The sequence below is a fragment of the Heterodontus francisci genome, chromosome 12 (genome assembly GCF_036365525.1).
Source record: "Heterodontus francisci isolate sHetFra1 chromosome 12, sHetFra1.hap1, whole genome shotgun sequence".
Classification (NCBI taxonomy): domain Eukaryota; kingdom Metazoa; phylum Chordata; class Chondrichthyes; order Heterodontiformes; family Heterodontidae; genus Heterodontus; species Heterodontus francisci.
Genome location: NC_090382.1, coordinates 36,900,754 through 36,926,094, shown reverse-complemented (window position 1 = coordinate 36,926,094; position 25,341 = coordinate 36,900,754). Strand labels below are relative to the sequence as shown.

General features: G+C 45.3%; 1 protein-coding gene and 1 long non-coding RNA gene across 2 annotated transcripts in view; one reads left to right on the top strand and one right to left on the bottom strand.

Moving 5' to 3' along the window:
* Positions 1–15,260, bottom strand: part of LOC137375822 (zinc finger protein 346-like) — a 44,862-nt gene extending 29,602 nt beyond the window's left edge. The window contains exons 1-4 of the mRNA XM_068043323.1: positions 15,097–15,260; positions 7,076–7,179; positions 6,197–6,286; positions 4,586–4,745 (exon numbers count right to left, since the gene is read on the bottom strand). Of these exons, the coding sequence (XP_067899424.1) occupies positions 4,586–4,745; positions 6,197–6,286; positions 7,076–7,179; positions 15,097–15,181 (439 nt within the window). The 5' untranslated portion in view covers positions 15,182–15,260. The remainder of the gene's footprint in view (positions 1–4,585; positions 4,746–6,196; positions 6,287–7,075; positions 7,180–15,096) is intronic.
* The window catches only part of LOC137375823 (uncharacterized), a 45,211-nt gene continuing 35,059 nt past the window's right edge, over positions 15,190–25,341 (top strand). The window contains exon 1 of the long non-coding RNA XR_010976066.1: positions 15,190–15,390. This is a non-coding gene — a long non-coding RNA (uncharacterized lncRNA). The remainder of the gene's footprint in view (positions 15,391–25,341) is intronic.

Here is a 25,341-nt window from a genome sequence, read left to right as displayed (position 1 = left end):
CCAGCTCCTAGCTTTTAATCTGCTAAATCCCTCTCCTTTATCCTGATGACCAGACTCGTGGACCAGTTTTATTTTTCTGGGTCTGTAACTCTTGCTGGGATAAGGCAGTCAAATTTAGCAATGCAAACTGTGGGAGCCGTAATAGATTTTGGTCCCCTAGAACCCAAACCAAAACAATGACAGTATAAAAGCAGTTTGAATACATTCATATTGCTTCAAATGTTTTAATAGCTTTTCAGTATGACACAAAACTTATCAATAATTCAGTCAATAATTTCAACTTAAAATCTGCGCCTTACAGTTTTAGTCACTTTATTTAGTTTAGTTTAGAGATACAGGCCCTTCCGCCCATTGCAGACCAACCACCCATTTATAGTAATCCTACATTAATCCCATATTCCCTACCACATCCCCACCATTCTCCTACCACCTACCTACACTCGGGGCAATTTACAATGGCCAATTTACCTATCAACCTGCAAGTCTTTGGCTGTGGGAGGAAACCGGAGCACCCGGCAGAAACCCACTCAGACACGGGGAGAACTTGCAAACTCCGCACAAGCAGTACCCAGAACTGAACCCGGGTCGCTGGAGCTGTGAGGCTGCGGTGCTAACCACTGCGCCACTGTGCTGCCCAACCACTGCGCCACTGTTCTGCTGACGTGTTCAATCTCAGCTACTAGCATTACTTGACCAAAGACCAACGAGATTCAGTCTTTACTGTCTATGATCGGTCAGAACATTTTCAAATTGTTTGGCCAAAGGCATGAATTGAGCTCTCCGACTAACACTTATACTTAATTCAAGTTTTGCTCAACTGCACCAAACTGATTGCCAGTACTTGCCAGCGTAAACATTTTTGAGGTTAATCTATTCTCTACAATGATGCAAAGCCCATAACAAGAAGTATTCCTATCCTAGGAACTCCACAATGAGCAACCTTCTCCATGTTACTTTAATTTATTACTGCTACATGGAATGGTTACAGTACAGAAGACCTGTGCTCCAGAACTTGCCGCGCCCCTACAACACTGGCATCTACCAAGCAATGTGGAAAATTGCCCAGGTATGTCCTGTACACACAAAAAACAGGAGAAGTCCAACCCGGCCAATTACCACCCCATTAGTCTACTCTCAATCATAAGTAAAGTGATGAAAGGGGTCATCTACAGTGTTATCAAGCGGCACTTGCCTAGCAATAACCTGCTCAGTGACGCTCAGTTTGGGTTCCGCCAGGGCCACTCAGCTCCTGTCTCCATTACAGCCTTGGTTTAAACATGGACAAAAGAGCTAAACTCAAGAAGTGAGGTGAGAATGAATGCCCTTGACATCAAGGCAGCATTTGACTGAGTGGGGCATCAAGGAGCCCTAGCAAAACTGAAGTCAATGGGAATCGGGGGAAAACTTTCTGCTGGTTGGAATCATAGCCAGCACAAAGGAAAATGTTTGTGGTTGTTGGAGGTCAATCATCTCAGCTCCAGGACATCAATGCAGGAGTTCCTCAGGGTAGTGACCTAGACCCAACCATCTTCAGCTGCTTCATCAATGACCTTCCTTCAATAATGTCAGAAGTGGGGATGTTTACTGATTGCACAATGTGTAGCACCATTTGCGACTCCTCAGATACTGAAGCAGTCCGTGTAGAAATGCAGCAAGACCTGAACAATATTCAGGCTTGGGCTGATAAATGGCAAATAACATTCGCGTCACACAAGTGCCAGGCAATGACCATCTCCAACAAGAGAGAATCTAACCATCTCCCCTTGACATTCAATGGCATTACGATCACTGAATCCCCCACTATCAACATCCTAGGGGCTACTATTGACCAGAAACTGAACTGCAGTAACCATATACCATGGCTACAAGAGCAGGTCAGAGGCTAAGAATCCTGCGGCAAGTAACTCACCTCCTGATTCCCCAAAGCCTGTCCACCATCTACAAGGCACAAGTCAGGAGTGTGATGGAATACTCTCCACTTGCCTGGATGGGTGCAGCTCCAACAACACTCAGGAAGCTCAACACCATCCAGGACAAAGCAGCCCACTTGATTGGCACCCCATCCACAACCATTCACTCCCTCCACCATCGACGCACAGTGGCAGCAGTGTGTACCATCTATAAGATGCACTGCAGCAATGCACCAATGCTCCTTGGACAGCACCTTCCAAACCTCTATCAATTAGAAGGACAAAGGCAGGAAATGCAAGGGAACACCACCACCTGCAAGTTCCCATCCAAGTCACACACCATCCTGAACTGGAACTATATCGCCATTCCTTCACTGTCGCTGGGTCAAAATCCTGGAACTCCCTTCCTAACAGCACTGTGGGTGTACCTACCTCACAGGACTGCAGCGGTTCAAGGTGGCGGCTCACCACCACCTTCTCAAGGGCAATTAAGGATGGGAAATAAATGCTGGCCTAGCCAGCGACGCCCACATCCCATGAATGAATTTTTAAAAAACATTTGGCTCGTCATGTTCATGCCAGCTCCCTGCAATAGAAACTCAGCTAGTCCACACCCTTGCTCTTTCCCCAGAGCCCTGCAAATTTTCTCTCATGTGTTTATCTAATTCCCTTTTGAAAGCATGATTGAAGCTGCCTCCATCACACTCTTAGGCAGTGCATTCCAGATCCTAACCACTCGCTGGGTAAAAAGTATTCCCTCATGTTTCAGTTGGTTCTTTTGCCAATTCACCTTAAATTGGTATTCTCTGGTTTTCAATGGCAACAGTTTCTCTATCTGCTCTGTCTAGCCCCCGCATGATTTTGAACATCCTTATCAAATCTCCTCTCAACCTTCTCTTCTCTAAGGAGACCACCAGCTTCTCAAATCTACCCCCATAACTGAATTTCTTCATCCCTGGAACCATTCTTGCAAGTTCTTTCTGCACCTTCCAGAAAGCCTTCACATCCTTCCTAATGTGCAGTGCCCAGAATTAGACAATTCTCCAGATGAGGCCCAACCAATATCTCATAAATGTTCATCATAACTTCCATGCTTTTGTGCTCCAAGCCCAGGATTCCGTATGCCTTTTAAACCATTTTCTCAATTTGACCTGCCACCTTCAACATTTTGTGTACATATACCCCCAGGTATCTCTGTTCCTGACCCCCTTCAGAATTGTATCCTTTGCATCACCTCACACTTCTCTGCATTAAATTCCATCTATTCTATGTCTGCCTATTCCATCGCCCTGCTTATGTCCTCTTGAAGTCTATTGCTATCGTCCTCAGAGTTCATAATACTTAATAGTTTTGTGTCATCTGCAAATTTTGCAACTGCGCCCTGTACCTCCATGTCTACGTCATTAACATACATCAAGAAAAGTCGTGATCCTAGGAGTGACCCCTGGGGAACCCACTGTATACCTTTCTCCCAGTCCAAAAAACAACCGTTCACCACTACTGTTTACTGTCTCTCAGCCAATGTCGTATCCAGGCTGCCACTGTGCCTTTTATTCCATGGGCTTCAACTTTGCTGGCTAGCCTATTCTGACAGACTTGATTAAACGCCTTTTGGACGTATGCCACATCAACTGCATTACCCTCATTAACCCTCTCTGTTACTTCATCAAAAACACAATCAAATTAGTTGAACTCAATTTGCCTTTAACAAATCTGTATTGGCTTTCCTTAATTAATCCACATTTGTCCAAGTGACTATTAATTTTTCCCAAATTATCATTTCTAAAATCTTTCCTACCAACGAGGTTAAACTGCCTGTAGTTGCTAGGTTTGTCCTTATACCCCTTTTTGAACAAGGGTATAACATTTGCAATTTTCCAGTCATCTGACACCACACCTGTATCTAGGTAGGTTTGGAAAATTATGGCTAGTACCTCTGCAATTTCCACCCTTACTTCCCACAGCATCCTTTGATGCATGCTATCCGGTCCTGGTGTGTTATCAACCTTAAGTACAGCCAACCTTTCTAATACCTCCTCTTTTGCAATTTTTAGCCCATCCAATATCTTAACTACCTCCTCTGTCACTGACTTTGGCAGCATCTTCTTCCTTGGTAAAGACAGAGGCAAAATACTCACTTAGTACCATAGCCATGTCCTCTGCCTCCATGTGCAGATCTCCTCTTTGGTCCCCAATCGACCCCACCCCTCCTTTTACTACCATTTTACTATTTATATGCCTACGGGAGACTTTTGGATTCCCGTGTATGTTAGCTGCCAGTCTCTTCGTGTACTCTCTCTTTGCCTATCAATTTATATTTTTTCATTCAGTTGTAACACTTACAGCCAAGCAAAAGTTTAAAATAAAAGATAATTTCCCTTGGGAGCATTGCCATTCAGAAAAGTAAGGGCAGAATGCAGTTCCTAATTTGGAAGGGTGCAGCAATTTCATATTTTCAGTTTCATAATGAACGTGTTCAAGCGTAATCCCAAAGCAGTTCTACATATTTTCTTACCATTCTCCACTACATCAGTTTAAAGTTTCTGCGGTCATTTTTTCAACCTAATAACTGTAATAGGACAGATTGCTGAATACCAGCTAATACAACTGGATGCCTCGAAATCATGCACACAATCTTAACTATCTAGCATTGACAATGTACTAAGATCACTCACCAGAGGATGCTGGGGTAGCTTCATCTTGCTTCAGTTTCAGTTTCAGAGTTTTTGCATGGTTCTTTCCCTGGTAATGGGATTGGGCAACAACTGGCGATGTAAAGGTCATATTACACAGTGGACAATACTTATTCCGATCCACTTCTCCATTGCTACTGTCCTGTAGAAAGGTTCAAAAATTACTGATTGTATTAACTCTTTTTTTTTTAAACATTCTTGCATTAAATAAAGTACATCTCAGAGCTTTAAGCACAGAGCTTGGTCTGAGTTGGGTGAATCTGTTAAATGGAGAGGTTTGCTGAACAGACTGCCAACAGGAATTTGGAAAGACTGGGAATTTTACAGGCAAGTAGTGGGTGAGCAGAACAAAAAATAAGTGTCATCATCAAACTGAAATTTAATTTTGTTTTGATGAAAGGTCACAGACCTGAAACGTAAACTCTGTTTCTCTCTCCACAGATGCTGCCAGATTTGCTGAATTCTTCCAGCACTTTCTGTTTTTATTTCAGATTTCCAGCATCCACAGTATTTTGCTTTTATTATGGTTATAAGTAGGTCCCTGACTAGGTGTTAATCATTGAGGTAGGATGTTGATTGACCAATTGTAATTAATGTGTTGAAGGGTATAGATTAGAAGACTGTATTTGCAAACACACCGAGCTTGGTGAATCTGCCAAATGACTTGCTAAACAAAGAAACAATGAGAATTTGGTAAAGAGGGGAATGAGGTGCTAAGTAATTTAAAACAATGGGCAACACCAATAAGTAAAGGGGAGGGGGAGGGGAAGGTAAGGGATTTTGGTTGGGGGAGGGATCGGGAGTGCGATGGATCGGTGACTTACTTGAATGAGTTATTTGATAAAGTAACAGAGAGGGTTGATGAAGGTTAGTGCGGTTGATGTTAGTATATGGACTTTCCAAAAGTGACTGACAAAGCACCATATAAAAGACTGGTTAGTAAAATTGAAACTCATAGGATTATAGGGGCAGTTGATGCGTGGATACAAAATTGGCTCAGGGACAGAAAGCAGAGAGTAGTAGTGACCAATTCTTTTTCAGACTAGAGGAAAGTGTCTGGTGGTGCCTCCAGGGCTTGGTGTTGGGGCTACTGCTTTTTGATATATATTGACACTGGCAGTGCATACAGCGCATAATTTCAAAGTTTGCAGATGAGACATAATTCAGAAAAGTAGTTAACAGTGAAGAGGGTAGTAAGAAAGATTGGTGAAATGGGCAGATATATGGCAGATGAATTTTAATCCACAGAAGTGTGAAGTGATTCATTTTGGTGGGAAGAATTTTAAGTGGGGACAGAAACAGACAAACCTGGGGTGTACATACAAAAGCCTTTGATAAGATTAGCAGGATAAGTTGAGAAGGCATATGGGATCCCTGGCTTTACAGAGGCATTGCATATCAAAGCAAGGAACTTATGCTAAACCTTAATAAAACATTGATTAGGCTGCATCTACAGTACTGTTTTCAATTCTGAGCACTACACTTTAGGAAAACAGTAAAGGCAAAAGAGAGGGTGCAAAGGGCCAACACAGGCATGATGGGCCAAATGGGCTCCTTCTGTGCTGCATTATTCTGTGATTAATAGAAACTTACAGTGGAATCCTTTTTTATTATTTTGGCAACTGGTTCACCATCTTGATGAAGCTCCTCATAGCGACGTACTTTATTAGCATGTTTCTTGCTCTGTGGATTACAGCGGAACTTCAGTGATTGACACCTTGAGATCAAAGGATACTTACAACTCTGAACTGTCAATACACTGTAAACAATGAAATGGTGGAAAAAACTGTTCGTATAAAGCATTCTTTATAGTTACCATCCAAACTTAAAATGCTACACATTCAGTGCAAAAGCCATGAGACATAGCTTTCACTGCACAAAACGATGTTCACTACAATGAAACGGCTGTAACTAAGTTTATACTCTTTTGTACCAGCTCAAGCAAAAGCATCTCATGCCTTCCTGTAAATTAATCCTACCGTCAAAAAGTTTTAGTTTATTTTTAGATATTTTAATATTTTGCTATAACCCGTCATAAGATTTAAGCACATCAATATTAAATTTTAATTTGGCATCCCAGAATCGCTACACAGCAAGTTCCAGCATTTGTCTAAGTCATCACTGCCTCACATGCAAAATTATTTTCAAAAAAGTTTGCATCATCTTGACCAATTCTTCTAATAACTAGTATCTCCTAATAACTGGTTAGAGTAACGAAGATTGAAGAGGAGGAAGCAGGAACATAATGGTCAGCACAAATCACAGATAGAACCTGAGATTTTTGTAGTCCTGAATGCCTCAGTACTATACCCAAGTTCATGCATTTATGCAATAACCAATAAGGAGCTGCCTGCTATGGATTTTTAAACAGATTTTGCAGAACACCTGGCATTCCTGCATGGCATGCACTAACCATACCAGATACAGCAAAGAGCAAAACTCATGTTGACACACGGTCTGCCACTTTATTACCTGGTAATGTGCTAGTCTCTGGGACTCTGAAATCAGCACAGCGTTACACACTTTGCAGTGAGTGTCCGTGAAGAGCTCACTATTTCCCTCGATGATCTTTTGTACTGTGAAAGCAAACCAAAAGAACTAAAGTGAAAGAGCAGAGATTCTGATGTCTTGCAGTCATTACTGTCTGCTTTATACTAGTCCATTAGATTTGACTATTTTCCCCCCGTGTTTATATACCATTAGAATAAACTTGCTATAGTTACCCACATTCTGTAATAAAGCACTAAATGGCCTCTCAATTTCACAGTAATTTTTCTATTTTAAAATGAACTTAGCACTTGCAATAAAGTCCTGTCTCCAAGAGTCCATGTATTGAAGTACTAGTCCAGCATTATCTTTTTACATTAGTAAAATGACAACATAAGAACGGCGCAGTGGCGCAGTGGTTAGCACTGCAGCCTCACAGCTCCAGCGACCCGGGTTCAATTCTGGGTACTGCCTGTGTGGAGTTTGCAAGTTCTCCCTGTGTCTGCGTGGGTTTTCTCCGGGTGCTCCGGTTTCCTCCCACAAGCCAAAAGACTTGCAGGTTGATAGGTAAATTGGCCATTATAAATTGCCCCTAGTATAGGTAGGTGGTAGGGAAATATAGGGACAGGTGGGGATGTGGTAGGAATATGGGATTAGTGTAGGATTAGTATAAATGGGTGGCTGATGGTCGGCACAGACTCGGTGGGCCGAAGGGCCTGTTTCAGTGCTGTATCTCTAAACTAAACAAAACAGAACATTGAGATGCAGTCCATCTCATGCCCATTTTCAAAATGAAGGGACTGAAGAAATAGTTTCTGAAGTTTGGGAATGTTCAAAGATTACTGAACTGGCAACAGAACAAAGGAGTGAAAAAGCGCACAGTTCAAAGGATGCCCATTTTTAAAGAGAACTCGGCATTCAGCACTAAATTCCCATTTTACCATGTTATTTACATTGATTCAATTTATTGGATAATTCAGCCACTTTTGCACAAAAATTAAATCATCAAGGGTAAACTGTGTCAGATTTACACAAAAATTAACTCCAAATGGGTTAGTGAAACAGCATTATATAGCCATTTTTGGAGTGGGGGGGGGGGGGGGAAGGAAAGGACCACTTTTTGCTCTGCTAGTGTACAAGGGTGAGGGCGAGTGTTTTCACTCTTCACTATTCATAACAAAAATGGTCCTTCCATAAGTTTACCACTTTGCTGTAAATCTTGAACAACAGAAAGTTTAAATTAATCTACTGCATCACCGACTATTACCATTAGCAATGACTTCTAAATATCTTATTATGTACCAATTTCAGTATTCTGGCTTTACTAAAAAAAAGTGTATACCTGATACTTGGTTTTCTGTCCCCTTCAAATACACTTGTGAAAATGTTAATCTTCAAATCTAGCTGAGTTGCATCCAATTTATCACCAAATAAGTAAACATAATGATGCTCCAAAACAAAATGCTTTTCAGCCAAAAAAAGACTGAAAGCTGTGTATCTAGTACAAATACGAACGCTATTAGAAACAGATAAATGGCCAGAATTATCCCCCAAGCAAGACAATATCATCAAGAGAAGTTACAACAGTAAATTACTATATTTCCACTGGAAAATTCTAAAGCTTTTCATACAAAAGCTCTGTTTAACAACTACATTTTATTGGCTATTCTAAGCAGTGGAATAGAAGTCATTGGTCTAAAGATTGCAGTCCTGACCTGTACTTCTTTCTTGATGGCAAGCAATTGCCTTCTAAGTAACCCAGGGTTTCAGCACTCAAATACTATATGTAACAATAGTCTACTTCATACTTCAGAGCATTTAACTACCAACTTAATGACGTACGAGTATCGAAAGAAATATTGACACAATAAGGCACAGATCAGCTTGATACTGGAGTGTTTTAAATATTGTAGTGGATATTCTGTGACATTGCTCAGTGTTAAAAATTAAACAGCTGAGTGACATATTTATGTAACCAATGATGCCAGCTATATAACTAAATACATGCTGCTCACCAACACTAATTGTATAAATAGATCTGTGTTGCTTGACTGCACCTTCCAATTCAAGGTTTAGAAATAGATGATCAGAAACATATAGTTTATCAGATAATGTACAGGCATTAGAATGTATATTAGTTTAAAAAGTGACACCATAACACAGCTAGAACACATCCAGCACTGGGCCCAACACTGCATGTGAAATCAAAGCCCAATTTCACAATGTAAGAAAATTAGAGTCTCAAAAAGCTCAAACCACAGAAAAATCCAACCAAATATTATATTATGTAAATTAAACACATTACTGTATATAGAATACTATGGAAGAACTCCAGAATGAAGCCCAACACTGCATGTCACATTTCAAAACACACCAACACCAAAAACTGTACATCATTTCAATAAATATGCTTTGTAGAGAAGTCAGTCTTCAGATGGAAAGAATCAACCGTAGCAGGCAGCAAAAATAAAGATTGAGAAAAAGCAGGTTTCAGGTAGGTGAGGTAAGGGTCAAGGCAGAAAAAGTAGGGAGTGGAACAGCAGGCAAAGGATGGTCCAATTCACGTGCAAGATTAACCGTTTTTAAAATTATCTCAGTTAGAAATTATTTCTCCAGAATAAGGGCTTGCTTGTGGCGGAAGAAAGAGTTTTACAATTTATTACTGAAATTTTCTGCTCAACTCATGAAATAGGTGACAGTGTGCATTATAAAGCCAGGATTTCTGCTCAACTGCCTTCTGGTGATACCTGCTCAAAACTGTACGTGCAGATCACTTGAGGACAAGATCAGGTGTAATTCTCCAATCAGTTGAATAACCTGTCGATGCTCACTGTCTGGACTTGTACAAAAGGAATGGTCACTTGGACAAAGAACCAGAAGGTAACTATGCTGCTTCAACATTAATCAGCACCTATAGCAGAAAACTGGAGCATTAAAAAAACTCCTGAACCCAACTCTAGATATTGCAAATCTTTTGTCAAAGTAATTTGACTATTAGGCCCCCTCGCAATCTTCTTTCTCCAGTAACTCTGACTAGAGGCCACTTTAGATCCATGTTCCCTCTCCACAAGGGTGATAGCCTTTGCTTCAGTTCTACAGTTAACAATGACCCTCTGCTTCCTCACTGAAGAGGCCAATGCATTTATCTTCCAAGCCCTCAAACAATCAAATTTCCTTTTTTGATTGGTCAGATACATGAGACTATGTTGCGTAGATAGCAAGAATCATATTATAAATGTTTCTCATTATCTGCATAAGTGAGTGTGATGTATCTGATAAGTTTTTAACAGAAAGCAGCAGACTTTAAACTCCTGGGCAATACCCACATGGCCCATCTACACAAGTTTTAAAGTACATCCTAAAGTATATTTAACCTTTGATGCCGAGTTCTGTTGATTCTATTCAGTAATCTGTACACCCCTACTTTTTACAAAAAAAAATTGCTCGGAGACCACCATTTTCACAATGATTTGCAAGGCAGCTATACTCAAAGAACAAATCATCCTATTTGCAGTATGTGTAAAAATTCATGGGTTTGGTCACAATGTTACACCATGCTAATTCACTTGCCTATGCAAAGTACACAGAATTTAAAACATGATGTATCGCAAGCTGATCAAGAACATTTTACCTGGCCTGATGATATCCGGAGTATAAATACTGATCTTTCCCCAACTACAGACCTCCTCCCCCTACCCAGTTATCTGGATTTAAGAAACAAAGTGGTCTATTTTTCCCTGCCGCACATAATGAATCTATCCAGCAAAATAAAGCAGTTTGTAATGGGAAAGCAGGTCAAGCAGCATCTGTGGAGAGAGAAACAGAGTTAACGTTTCAGGGCTATGACCTTTCATCAGAACTGGAAGTTAGAGATTTAACAATTTATAAGCAAGTACAGAGCCAAGGAAAGGTGCAGTGGGGGAGCAGAAGAGAGAGGAGGATACAAAAGAACAAAAGTGATAGGATGGAGGGCAGAAGATATTAAATAACAAAAAGGATCATAGTGCAAGGCAAAAGGGGTGGGTAATGGGAGAAGTAAATAAACAAAAGATGGGTCCAGAGGAACCATAAATGGCATCAGCACAACCATTACCAGCATCTGCTATTCAAATAAATGGGAGTAGTGGTTATGACCTGAAGTTGTTGAACCTTTTCTACTTTGGGGTGAGATCAGGAAGCAGCACCAACAGTTCTTGTTGCCCTTGAAAAAAACTCTCCCAATTCACTTGCAACTGGACTTTCAAAATCCCATTTCTCTAACCATTGGTTTTCCATTCACGACATTTCTGCAGCTACCAATCTGCTCAACCACACCCCCACCTCTATCTTTGACACCCTAGTCCCCATTACTCTCCTTCACCTGGGCCTTTTTCCCGGTATGGCTCCCTTATGTCCAAGGGATGCTGGAATATGCCAGACAACCGGTTGTTATTCACTGCCAAATCTGGCCGGACCACATGAAGCACAATTGGGTCTTGCTTGCATCTGCTAAAACTGCTCAATATTCCAGGATCATCCTGAAATGCAAAATGAAACCCTAGCTTTTAATCTCACCAAGTGCGAGAAGATCTTGGCTTCTTTGTCACTAAGATTAAGACCATCCATTCAGCTGCCTCTGGCACTTCCCTCCGTTCCCCGAGTCCACCAGGCCTGAACTTGCATCTTCCTCTAGTTTCTCTCCTCTCTCCCCTCATGCCCAGAATTCATTTTGCCCACAAGACCCACCTCCTACTCCCGCGACCATATTCCCTCAAAACTGATTACCCATCTTCCCTCCCTGGCTCCCACGTTAGCTAATATTGTTAACGTTCCCTCTCCTCAGATACTGCCCTCACCTTCAAATCTGCTATCATCCCTTTCTGCAAAAAAAAACTAACCCTTGACCCCACCATCCTTGTGCACCATCACCACTCTCCCTTGTCTCTCCAAGGTCCTTGAGCCAGTTGTTACCTCCTAAATCTGTGCCTATCTTTCCCTGAATTTCAAGTTTGAATCCCTCCAATTGGGTTTGTGCCCCTGCTGTAATACTTAAACAGCTTTTACCAAAGTTAAAATAACATCCTGTGACTGCGACAAAGGTAAACTATTCCCTCTCATCCTTCTCGACCTGTTTGCAGGGTTGACCAAACCATCTTTTTCCAAGTAGCAGGCAGTGACTAGTGGGGGTACCGCAGGGATCAGTGCTAGGGCCCCAGCTATTCACAATATATATATTAATGATATAGGTGAGGGAATCAAATGCAATATATCCAAGTTTGCAGATGACACAAAGCTGAGTGGGAGTGTGAGCTGTGAGGAGGATGCAGAGAAGCTCCAGTGTAATTTGGACAGGTTGAGCGAGTGGGCAAATACATGGCAGATACAGTATAATGTGGATAAATGTGAGGTTATCCACTTTGGCGGCAAAAACAGAAAGGCAGATTATCTGAACGGCAATAGTTTGGGAAAGGTGCAGCGAGACCTGGGTGTCCTTGTGCACCAGTCGCTGAAAGTAAGCATGCAGGTGCAGCAGGCAGTTAAGAAGGCAAATGGTATGTTGGCCTTCATAGCGAGGATTCGATTACAGGAGCAAGGATGTCTTGCTGCAATTATACAAGGCCTTGGTGAGACCACATCTGGAGTATTGTGTGCAGTTTTGGTCTCCTTATCTGAGGAAGGATGCTCTTACTATGGAGGGTGTGCAGCGACAGTTCACCAGACTGATTCCTGGGATGGCAGGACTGACGTATGAAGAGAGATTGGGTTGATTAGGCTTATATTCACTAGCGTTTAGAAGAATGAGAGGGGATCTCATAGAAACCTACAAAATTCTAACAGGTCTGGACAGACTAGATGCAGGAAGGATGTTCCCGATGGCGGGGGAGTCCAGGACCAGGGGTCACAGTCTAAGGATAAGGGGTAAGCCATTTAGGTCTGAGACAAGGAGGGATTTCTTCACCCAGAGAGTGGTGAACCTGTGGAATTCTCTACCACGGAAAGCAGTTGAGACCAAATCATTAAATATATTCAAGAAAGAGTTAGATATAGTTCTTAGGGCTGAAGGGATCAAGGGATACGGGGAGAAAGCAGGAACAGGGTACTGAATTTGGATGATCAGCCATGACCATATTGAATGGCGGTGCAGGCTCAAAGGGCCGAATGGCCTACTCCTGCTCCTATTTTTCTATCCTCCCAAATGACTCCACTACTGTCCAGCTGAGTGAGATTGCACTCACCTGGTTCCATTCTTATCTAGTTAATTGTAGCCAAAGTATCACCTACAATGGCTTCTCTTCCTGCTCCCACACATTGCCTCTGGAGTTTCCACCACCCCACCCCCAAAAGGATCTTGCCTGTTACCTCTAGACTTGATAATTCCAACACGCTCCTGGCCAGCCTCCTGTATTCTACCCTCTGTAAACTGGAGATTATCCAAAATACTGAAGCCCATTTCCTAACTCATACCAAGTCACATTCATCCATCACCTTGCTGACCTACACTGACTCCGTTAAACAAGACCTCCATTTTAAAATTCTCACCCTTGTTTTCAAATCACTATGGCCTTCCCTATCTCCAATCTCCTCCAGCTCTACAATCTTCTCGCCTCTTGAGCATCCCCCATTTTAATCACTCCATCATTGGCTGCCATTACTTCAGCTGCCAAGATCCTATGCTCTGGAATTCCCTCCCTAAACCTCTCTTTCCTCCATCAAGGCACTCCTTAAAACCTACCTGTTTGACTAAGCTTTTGGTCATCTGCCCGAATACCTCAAGCAGCTCAGTGTAAAATTTTGATTTATAGTGCTCCTGTAAAGCACCTTGGGACATTTTACTATGTTAAAGGCACTATATAAATAGTAGTTCTTGTTGTAAGGGAGCGTACCCAAATCGGGCTGGAACAAGGAATGTGCCAAGCATTCCACTAAAAGGCATATGGGTACCCATTGCAACACCTTTCTGAACACCTCTGTTCAGTCCACAGCGTGACTCTTGAGCTTCCAGTCACCTTACCATTTTAACACTGTCCCAGTCAACCCCAGCCTCCTACACTGTTCTAATGAAGTTCAATGGAAACTCAAGGAACTCTTTTGACGAGGCACTTTACAACTTTCCACTCAGATCATAACCTCTGCTCTGATTTTTTCCCCAGACTGCAGGTAATGGTTTTGCAATCTCCTCTGGACGCATTTTTGTTTACTTGTCCCATTACTTGTCGTATACAATCGTCCTTTTTGGTCATTTAATGAGTCCTACCTTAAATCCTCCCATAGACCTTACCTTTTGTTTTCTTCCTCCTCTCTCACTTCTTTCATTCCAATATAAAAATAATGCAGATACTGGAGATCTGAAAAATAGAAAATGCTGGAAATACACAGCATGTCAAGCAACATCCGTGCAGACAAGAGTTAACGTCTCAGGTCAATGTAGTTCTGATGTGAGCCATCCACTTGAAATGTTAACTCTGTTTCTCCCCACAGATGCTGCCAAACCTGAGTGTTTTCCGGCATTTTTTATTCCCTTCTTTCCCGGGTTCTGTACTGGCTTATAGAATGTTAACTTTTTACAGATCTAGCAAAAGGCCATCGACCTGAATGTCAGCTGCGGTTCTCTCCACAAATGCTGTTGAGTGTTTCCAGCATTTTCTCTCTTTATTGCAGATTTCCAGCATCCGCTTACTATTTTTAATGGGAGAAGCTCCAGGCTGCTCTGAACACTTGGAAGATGAGCTTCAGTTCCCCCCTCAGGCCCGACATGGGGAAGGGGAGGTTTCCGAAAGGAGGTCAGGTGTTGATCCGCCGCTTTGCAGATCTCGATCATTGTGAGCGAAGGCCGAAATCAACAACTACTGCCGACGGGGCGGAGGGGCTCAACGAATTAACGTCCAGCACCCTCCCCATCTCAATAAACCGAATACGCGCGTCGTTCCCCCCACCCACAAGATCATCGGTGATCGTTTTCCCTCTTGGGAGCGACCTCTCCCACCATGCACTGTGTTCAATTCTGGATGCGACTGGGCGGCGCTTACCAGCCCCGTTGCCAGTGGAGCTGTCCCCGGCACCGGCCGGTTTGAAGCTTTCCATCAGTTGAGGAATCGGTCGCTCCGCCGCCATTTCTCCGACTCCGAGCCCCACACTCACGCTCGGAGAGTGGGAGCTCGAAAACCTCGCGCGAACACAGCTGAGCAGCACGAGATCTCGCCCTCCGCTTCCAGAAGGTTCGTGGCCGTGACGTCAGGCGGTTGCCATAAGAACTGGAAAGCGCCGTGTGTGCCACGTGACTGCAACAGCCTCTTGCTCTGAGCTGGGATGGAGTCCTTCAGGTGAGCAATATTCAAATAACATGATGGGGCGGGGAAGACCACCGAGCCTGCCTCGCACAGTGATAATACCTCAAGCATCCCGTTTCACAAGCCTCCACCACCACAGCAGCCATGTAATTTCTTTGGAAGAGCTAAAAAATTGAAATAAAAATAAAGCAAGGCCAAATAAAAGAGGAAAAAAAATGGAAAATTCCACTAATGTTTAAAACGAGTCCAACAGACTGCATTCTTCTTCTTAGGCAGTCCCTCGGAATCGAGGCGGACTTGCTCCCACCTGGCGTGGAGAGACCATGATCCTGTTCCAGGTAGGTTTTGAGTAAAATGGTTGCAACCAATTCTAGAGCTTCAGGCCAGGGAGTGCATAACACCGTTCAGGTGGTGGTGAAGGATAATGAAGGAGGTGCACCTGTGGATCGTACCTTCTTCATTAACAAAATCCTTATTGATTGCTGTAGATTCCAAGCTGCAGACATCTTCTGCCTGCAGGACTTCCCAGTAGTGGATATTTCGATGGGACATTCAAAAATGTGGCGGGATGCATCAAGTTCCTGAAGGTGTTGAAGGAGAAGGGAAACCAGGCACCGCTGACGATCCTCACAGTGGAGCCACTGTTCATGCTGCCGTTGTGATGTGACCGGGTGGTGACAATCCACCTCTACAACTCCCATGTTCCTGTCATGGATGTACTAGCCTTCCTCGCCAGGTACGTTGAGGGGGCCAGCAGCAGTACTGATGTAAAGGACCCATTTGGGATTTGCACCAGCGAGCAACAGGTCAAGGTGACCTTGAAGGTCGAATTCAATGGAGCCATCATCCATCCAAGAAGTCGAGGCTTCTTGGTCTATGCGGATAGGCCCATAGTTTGTCATACCTGTGGCAAATCTGGTCATACGGTGGCCAACTGCACCAGAGTCATCTGCAAGAAAGAAGGCTATCAGTCCAAGGACTGTAATCAAAGTAAGTGTTGCAACCTGTGTGGTGGGGTGGGCCATTTCTACAAAACCTGCCCCAAACACTGCCTCAGTTATGCACAGGCAGCAAGGTCCAAGGAAAGACAGGGAGAAGGAACGGTGAACGCATCTGGTGCTAGGAGGCAGTCAAGCAATCCTCCTTGCAGCGAGGAAAGTCTATCCGAGAAGGAGAAGAAAGGGGAGGCAGCTGAAACCAACGACCCACCACCTACCCCGTGCCCAGAAATTCCTCCTCTACAGACAGAATCAATGGAGGAGGAGGCAGCAAATGGACAAACTGGTCAGTGGCAAGTGGTAAAAAGGAAAACCACAAAGAAGAAGCCTCCAAAAAAGGAACAGATCACCACCCAAACCAGTGGCAAGAAGAGACTACCATCTGAGACAGACTGCAGCAGCTCCTCCTCATTGGACGAGGAAGGGCCGGAAAGACGTCACCTGCAAAAGAAGCGGCAGAACTCAAAGGAGCTGGAAGAGCAAGGCCCCCAGCTCCAGGGCACTGGAAGCTGTGATGGGCCCAGCGTGCCCCAACTAGAGCATAGCTACCCAACCAGACCCGACGACATGTGTTGGGGTCGGGTTGGGTCTCTCTTCCGGGTCCCGCATTCGGGCTCAGGTCAGTCACAGTGCTGTCTTTTGGTCAGGGAGGGAAAAGCTTCCAGATTTGAACAGGCAGGAAGTCAAGGCGGGGAAACGTGCATCCGGACTCTGCACTCTTCTGCAGTGAGCGATTTCATCCAAGGTAGAGCACAACCTCTTTAATATAATCAACTTAATTCTGGTGGTCGGGTCGGGTTGGGCGCGGGAAAAAATCAAAGGACTCAGGCTCGGGTCGGATGTGGTTCTGTCGGGCTCGGGTTGGGTTTCATTTGCAGACCCAAGAAGGCCTTTAGCCCCAACCCCAAAATGCCGAATCCAGCAAGATGCCCTGTGCACCCCAGCTCCGGGAGACCGAGAGCAGTGAAGTATCTGGTGCACTCCAGCTCCGAGAAGCCGGGAGCAGTGATGTCTTTGAGGAGGAACAGAGGGGAAAGACACCATCAATAGAGGACAGCCCTACGAGAACCCCCCCACAACAATGTCACCGCAGTGGAACAAAACCCCAATGAGTAACCAGGAGGGGTTTCTGAGCCCAACGAATGTGAAACAGCTTGTGTAGATTATGCGTATGCAGGAACATACCCAAGGACTGGGACTAGCAAGGACACCTGGTGTGATAAGCAACACCCAACTTTAAAATGGATATAAAGACTGCTTGGATTAATGTGTGTAGCGTTAAATCCACTACGCGATGTGGTTCGATCTAGGACTACTTCGCCAAGGTCAAAGCCGACCTGCTGTTTCTGCAGGAGTGTGGAATCCTGCACCACAGCACTTTACAGGCATTGGTCGCAATGGTGATCCCACGGACCATCGATCTGGTCCGGGGGAAATGATTCCAGTTCCTCCGGCTTGGGTAGTCTGCTGCAGGGAGGCAACTTCACCATCTCCGAAGTTAAGGACGTGATGGGCGTTTGCCTCCTTGTAGCCGATGTAATGTACAACAATGCTCCGCTCTGGTTAATCAACGTGTACCCCCCGGTTCAATGCAGTGAGCGACTGACCATCCTCCAGCAGCTCCCACTGCTTTGGCAACATCCAGGATGGTCATTCTTGGCAGTGACTTCAACTGCATCATTGATGCAGCTGGACAATCCGGCAGTGACAACAGCAAACTGGATACTACGTCCAGATTCCTAATGGAAACAGTAAAAGATGCCAAGCTGCACAACGTCTTCAGCAAATCTGCAGATGGAGTGCAGCATAGATACACCTGGTCAAGTCAGGACGGGTCTGCCCGTTCCAGGATTGACTTCCTCTTTGTGTCCCATGCTGTCACGGTCAGATCCATCAACGTCAAGTCGGTGTTCTTCTCTGACCACTGCCTCTTACTGGCTGACTGTCACTTATAGGACGACCAGCGGGTTGGCAGGAGTACATGGAAGCTGAATGTTACACTGTTAACCCCAGAGAGCACTGAGGAAGTCAAAAGGGATTACAGAGGTTGGAGAACTGTGAAACCCCTCTTTGAGTCTCCGGTGCACTGGTGGGAAGTGATCAAGACGAACAACAAGAGGTTCTTTATCTTCAAAGGTGTTCAGAGGGCAAGAGAGAGACAGCGGGAAATGTCCCGACTGCAGAAAAGAATGCAAAATCTGCTCCAGCTGCAGTTGATGGGGGTCGAGGTCAAGGAGGATCTCCAAGAGGTGAAGAGCCAGCAGGCCTCGCTCTTTGCCACGGAGGCCTCCAAGATCATCTTCCGGTCCAGAGGCCGCTCCATTGAGCAGGATGAGATGTGCTCGCATTTCTTCTTCCAAAAGGTACTCTGATCAGCAGCCTGAAGGAAGAGAATGGCTCGGTAACGTCTTTGCAGTCTGACAATACTAAGGATTAGCAAATCCTTTTATGCTGGGCTGTATGAAGTGAAGCCCATGGACAATACAGTCCTTTCTGTCATCTATCACGGAGGTCTTAATGACAGCATGTGGGTGAGTCTGGACAAACCGCTACCTCTGGACGAGCTGACAAAGGCCGTCAGGTCCTTCAAGACGAGTAAAACTCCCGGAAGCGACAGCTTACTGGTTGAGTTGTAGTTGGCTCTGTGGGGCTGGATCGGCCCAGACCTACTGGAAGTGTTGGAGAGTATGCTTCTGGCTGGCAGCATGTCAGTATCCGTGAGGAAAAGCATCATCACCCTCATCTACAAGCGGAAGGGGGAGAGGGTGGAAATCAGAAATTGGCGGCCCATCTCACTGCTTAATGTAGACTACAAGATTCTTTCCAAAGTCATCGCCAGTCGTGTCAAGTCTGCTCTGGAGTTGATGATTCACCCCGATCAGACCTGTGCTGTACCCGGCAGGAAGATCTCTCATAGTCTCACGCTGCTTGGGGATACGATTGCCTACATACGGGGCAGGGGGGTGGACACCTGCCTCTTCAGCTTGGACTGGGAGAAGGCTTTTGTACTCTCCAAGATGGGACTTGGGGAGGGAATCCGCAATTGGATCAAGTTGCTCTACACAAATATCAGTAGTGCGGTCCAAATCAATGGGTGGGAATCAGAAAGTTTCCCGATCAAATCTGGAGTCAGACAGGGCTGTCCTCTCTCTCCTGTCTTGTTTGCTTGCTATATCGAACCTTTTGCTGAGTCCATTAGGAAGAATGTGGGCATAAGAGGAGTGGCAATCCCAGGCAGCAGAGGCACTCAGGTTAAAGCCTCCCTGTACATGGATAATGTTGCCATCTTCCAATCGGATCTGCTGTCCGTCCGCTGATGAGCATCTGCGACCAGTTCGACCTGGCCTCGGGAGCCAAAGTAAATCGCAGTAAGAGCGAGGCCATGTTCTTTGGGAACTGGGCTGACCGATCCCTTGTCCCCTTCACCGTCAGGTCAGACTACCTGAAGGTCGGGGAAATAGTTCGGAAGGGCTGGGGCGTTCGCCAAAACCTGGAAGAGCAAATAGCCATGGTACAATATAAGCTGAGCATGTGGGAGCAGCGCTTTCTCTCCATTGTGGGTAAGAACCTGGTCATAGGGTGCAAGGCGATCACGTTGTTGCTGTATGTGGCGCAGGTCTGGCCCATACCCCACTCCTGTGCTGTGGTGGTCACCCGAGCCATTTTCGCTTTATCTGGAGATGCAAAATGGAATGGGTCCGGAGGGACACCGTTCAAACCTCTGGATGAAGGGGGAAAAAACGTACCCAACATAGCCCTCATCCCGATGGCCACCTTGTGTGCAGCTGCATCAAGCTGTGCGTAGAACCCCAGTACACAAACACCAAGTGTCACTACGTGCTAAGGTTCTATCTGTCCCTGGGTGTTGCGAAGGATGGGTCTGGCCACATTGCTTTGGAACACTCCATCCAGTTGGACTGTGCCGTACCACCTATCCTTTGTTTAAAAGTTTGTGCAGAAAAACACCTTTGGCCACCAATCCATCAGGCTGTGGTCTACACGGAATGTCCTCAAGGCCCTGCGGGAAAAGGAGATGGTGGATCCTGTCGGATGGTTCCCCGAGCAGACTGCCAAAGTCATTTGGCAGAATTTCTCATCACCAGAACTTTCAAACAAGCACCAAGACGCAGCTTGGCTGGTGGTACGAGCCCTCCCCGTCCGATCCTTCCTGCACGCCTGGAATCTCATCGCCTCTGCATGCAGCCCTTGAGATGGCTGTGGTGGGGAAGAGACTGTTGCCCGCCTCCTTCTGGAATGTGTCTTTGCAAAGCAGATGTGGAAAGAGATACAGTGGTTTTTGTCGAGGTTCGTCCCAAGCAACTCTAACACAGGAGTCTGTGCTCTTCGGGCTGTTTCCAGGGACGTACACTGCGATAAACATCAACTGCTGCTGGAGGACCATCAACTTGGTGAAAGACACTCTTTGCTCTGCCTGAAACTTGCCGGTCTTCCAGTGCAAAGAGTTGTCCACAACCGAGTGTTGCAGACTGGCACATTTTAGGTCCAGGACTGCGTGCTGAGGGTCGCACTAAAGCTTGGGGCAGCCGCCGCAAAGGCTCAATGGAGGAAGACCATTGTGTAAGGTCCTCCCTCTATAGTGAACTGAGGGGCTGATCCCATGGAAATCCCCTTGGGCTGTATACACTAAATATGGTTTTGCTGTAAAATGTACATTGTATGTAAAATGGAATGGAAGGGTTGCGAGGCAACTCACTCCTGTATTGAAGAAAACGGGTTTCCTTTGCACTTTCTGGATTGTCAACGTGGTGGTGTTTCGAATTGTTTGTAATTTTTTAATAGATTTTTATGAATAAAGTATATTTTTGTGGGAAAAAAAAGGAATGGAGGCTGACTTGCTTCCACTTTGGTTGGATGGGTTCTAAGATGGCTGATATGTCCAATGTGTGATCTGCAGACTCTGCCACTTGAGTGGCAGGTGGTGCTATATTTGCCATGATTTGTATTACTTAGCAGTCCACCTACACAGACTGGATAGACCACACACACACTGCAGTGATTCAAGAAGGCATCTCACAATCACCTTCTCAAAGGCAATTAGGGTTGGGCAATAAATGCTGGCCTTGCCAGTGCCACCCACATCCAATGCATGACAGAAAAACTTGCTCAACAGGTTAGCACTGCAGCCTCACAGCTGCAGGGACCCGGGTTCGATTCTGGGTACTGCCTGTGTGGAGTTTGCAAGTTCTCCCTGTGTCTGCGTGGGTTTTCTCCGGGTGCTCCGGTTTCCTCCCACAAGCCAAAAGACTTGCAGGTTGGTAGGTAAATTGGCCATTATAAATTGTCACTAGTATAGGTAGGTGGTAGGGAAATATAGGGACAGGTGGGGATGTTTGGTAGGAATATGGGATTAGTGTAGGATTAGTATAAATGGGTGGTTGATGGTCGGCACAGACTCGGTGGGCCGAAGGGCCTGTTTCAGTGCTGTATCTCTAATCTAAAAAAAACAAGAGATGGAGAGACAGAAAGGTTTAGGGTGGAAATTCCAGAACTTAGAGACTTGGCAGCTAAAGACATGGCTGCCAATGGTGAAGTTATTAAAATTGGGGATGCTTAGGAGGCCAGAATTGGAGGAGCAAAAAGATTTCATAGACTTATGGGGCTGGAGGAATATTATAGAGATAGGGAGAGGTTAGGCCATGGAGGGATTTCAAAACAAGGATAAGAATTTTAAGCAAAATTAGAAAATGCTGGAAATACTCAGCAGGTCAGGCAGCATAGCATCTGTGGAGAGAAAAAAACAGAGTTAACGTTTCAAGTCTGTGTGATCTTTCATCTCTCCACAGATGCTGCCTGACCTGCAGAGTATGTTCAGCATTTTCTGTTTTTGTTTCAGATTTCCAGCATCTGCAGTATTTTGCTTTAGTATAAGAATTTAAAAGTTGAGGCATTGCTTAACAAGTTGCCAGTGTAGGTTGATTTGGTCGCTGTGAGGCGACTATGGAGTGACCTCTCCATGGCGCATGCCTGGGCGGATGTATGGAGGTTGTGAGTTGCCCAAGCGTCAAAACCCCCCCTCTCGGCCTTCCTGGTGGGAAGGAATGCAGAGCACGACGTTTGGCACCAATATGGCGGCAGGAACTGCTGGAAACATGCCAAAAGTGACACATGACCGCCTTCGGGGTTCCTCTTTGCTGACGATGCTGCATTAACATCTCACACTGAAGAGTGTCTGCAGAGACTCATCGACAGGTTTGCGGCTGCCTGCAATGAATTTGGCCTAACCATCAGCCTCAAGAAAATGAACAACATGGGACAGGACGTCAGAAATGCCCCATCTATCAATATCGGCGACCACACTCTGGAAGTGGTTCAAGAGTTCACCTACCTAGGCTCAACTATCACCAGTAACTTGTCTCTCAATGCAGAATTAAACAAGCGCATGGGAAAGGCTTCCTCTGCTATGTCCAGACTGGCCAAGAGAGTGTGGGAAAATGGCGCACTGACACAGAACACAAAAGTCCAAGTGTATCAAGCCTGTGTCCTCAGTACCTTGCTCTACGGCAGCGAGGCCTGGACAACGTACGTCAGCCAAGAGTGATGTCTCAATTCATTCCATCTTTGCTGCCTCCGGAAAATCCTTGGCATCAGGTGGCAGGACCGTATCTCCAACACAGAAGTCCTGGAGGCGACCAACATCCCCAGCATATACACCCTACTAAGCCAGCGGCGCCTGAGATGGCTTGGCCATGTGAGCCGCATGGAAGATGGCAGGATCCCCAAGGACACATTGTACAGCGAGCTCGTCACTGGTACCAGACCCACCGGCCGTCCATGGCTCCGCTTTAAAGACGTCTGCAAACGCGACATGAAGTCCTGTGGCATTGATCACAAGTCGTGGGAGTCAGTTGCCAGAGCTGGCAGGCAACCATAAAGGCGGGGCTAAAGCGTGGCAAGTCGAAGAGACTTAGCAGTTGGCAGGAAAAAAGACAGAAGCGCAAGGAGAGAGCCAACTGTGTAACAGCCCCGACAACCAATTTTATCTGCAGCACCTGTGGAAGAGTCTGTCACTCTAGAATTGGCCTCTCTAGCCACTCCAGGCGCTGCTGCACAAACCACTGACCACCTCCAGGCGCTTATCCATTGTCTCTCGAGACAAGGAGGCCAAAGAAGAAGAAGTGTAGGTCAGCGATCTCGGGGATGATGGGTGAATGACATTCGGTGTGAGTTAGGACATGGGCAGCAGAATTTTGGAATGACCTCAAGTCTACAGAGAGGTCAGCCAGGAGAGTGTGGAATAGTCAATTCTAGAGGTAAAAAAGGTGTGGATAAGGGTTTCAGCAGCAAATGAGCTGAGACAGTGGTGGAGTTGGGTGATGTTACAGAGGCGGAAATAGGCAGTCTTAGTGACGGTGCTGATTTGTGGTTGGAAGCTCATCTCGGGGTCACATATAAAGGTTGCCAACAGTCTCATTCCGCCTCAGATAGTTGCCATGGAGAGGGATGGAGTCAGTAGCTAGGGAGCAGAGTTCGTGGAGGTGGAACTGAAGACAATGGATCGCGGGAGTGGCAGGGAACAGGAGCAGCGATTGAGCGAGGGAGCGGGGTACTGTTGGGATGGAGGCAGCGATTGTGACCATTGAGGGTGTGAGGCAACACTCAGACGTCATTATGTCTAAGGTCATTACGTGGTGACGTCGCCACACGCATGTACGGACTCATAATGGCAAGCTGGCAAATGTTCAGATGCAGTGATGACGTTGGCGATTGCTCTGCGCATGCTCTGTGTTCTCAGGAGACACTCTGTATATTGAATACTTACTGTTAGCATTACTCACTTACATAACACTACATTTATATAAATAAATTTCATTTGTCAAATGCATGCCCATTCCCTAATCACATCAAGATCTGCTTGCAATAGTTTATTCTCATTTACAGCCATGGGATTTTGTAGAATGACCTATCATGAGATACCTTAAAATTGTCCAATGTCTTTTTTCTTATATATTTCATAGGAGTATACCGTCTTGTTACAGTTTCCAGAAATTAAGATCGTTTACATTTTTGTAAACTTTAATTTTTTAACCATATTACTCAATCAAAGGGATTAACTTTTAATTTACTGATCTGTACCTGAAGTTTGTTCTGTAACTTCCTTACCTCCAAACGTTTTACACTTAGAGCATAGTCTAAAATGCGAGAATACCTCTCAAAAGTGGATGAAGAATTAAAATTCTTTTTTAAAAAAAGTAACAATATTATTAAATCCAATTAGTTGAGAGGTATAGGAGGGCATGACAACAGAGTACGATCTTGTTCTTACCCTACGCATTGGTATGCACTTTCTACACGGTTATTGGATAGTAATCTGTTTGCAGTCTGAAGTGTGCTAAATGTACATTAATCCTCAATTGCTGGAGATATCAGATTATAATGAACTGTGAAACGGTTTGTACTACAACAACTTGGATTTATATAGCACATTTAATGTAGTAAAATATCCTTAGGGACTGCGTAGGAGAATTATCAAACAAAATTTGACACCAAGCTATATAAGGCTGTAATTTTACATGGCGGTGACAAGCCCACCTCTGCCGGGCCTGGAAGCCATGCAGCAATTTTACATGGCCCAGGCCCCTAATTGGCCTCGGGTGGGACTTTTCCCCCAATCTGAGGCAGTAAGTCCTACCTCCAAGAGCTGCTGGCCAATCAGTGGGCTGGTAGCTCTTCAGTCCCAGCAGTGCTACTGGGAGCGGTGGCCATTGTTGGGATGGCATCCAGCATGAGGAGCAGCATGGATGCCGGCCCAGAAAAAGGTAAGTGGGCTTTCGGGCCTCGCCGGGGACAATCAGCTGGGCTCCAGCAAGTGGGATGGGGGTCAATCAGGAGGCGGCTGGGAGATGCTCCAGCAGGGGTGGCTTATACTGCTCGGGGGCCCTCTATGGGGCACAGGGTGCTCAATCAAGAAGGTCCCCCACTCCAAGCTCGCAAGGAGACTGCCTGGTATTACCGGGCGGCCTCCCAA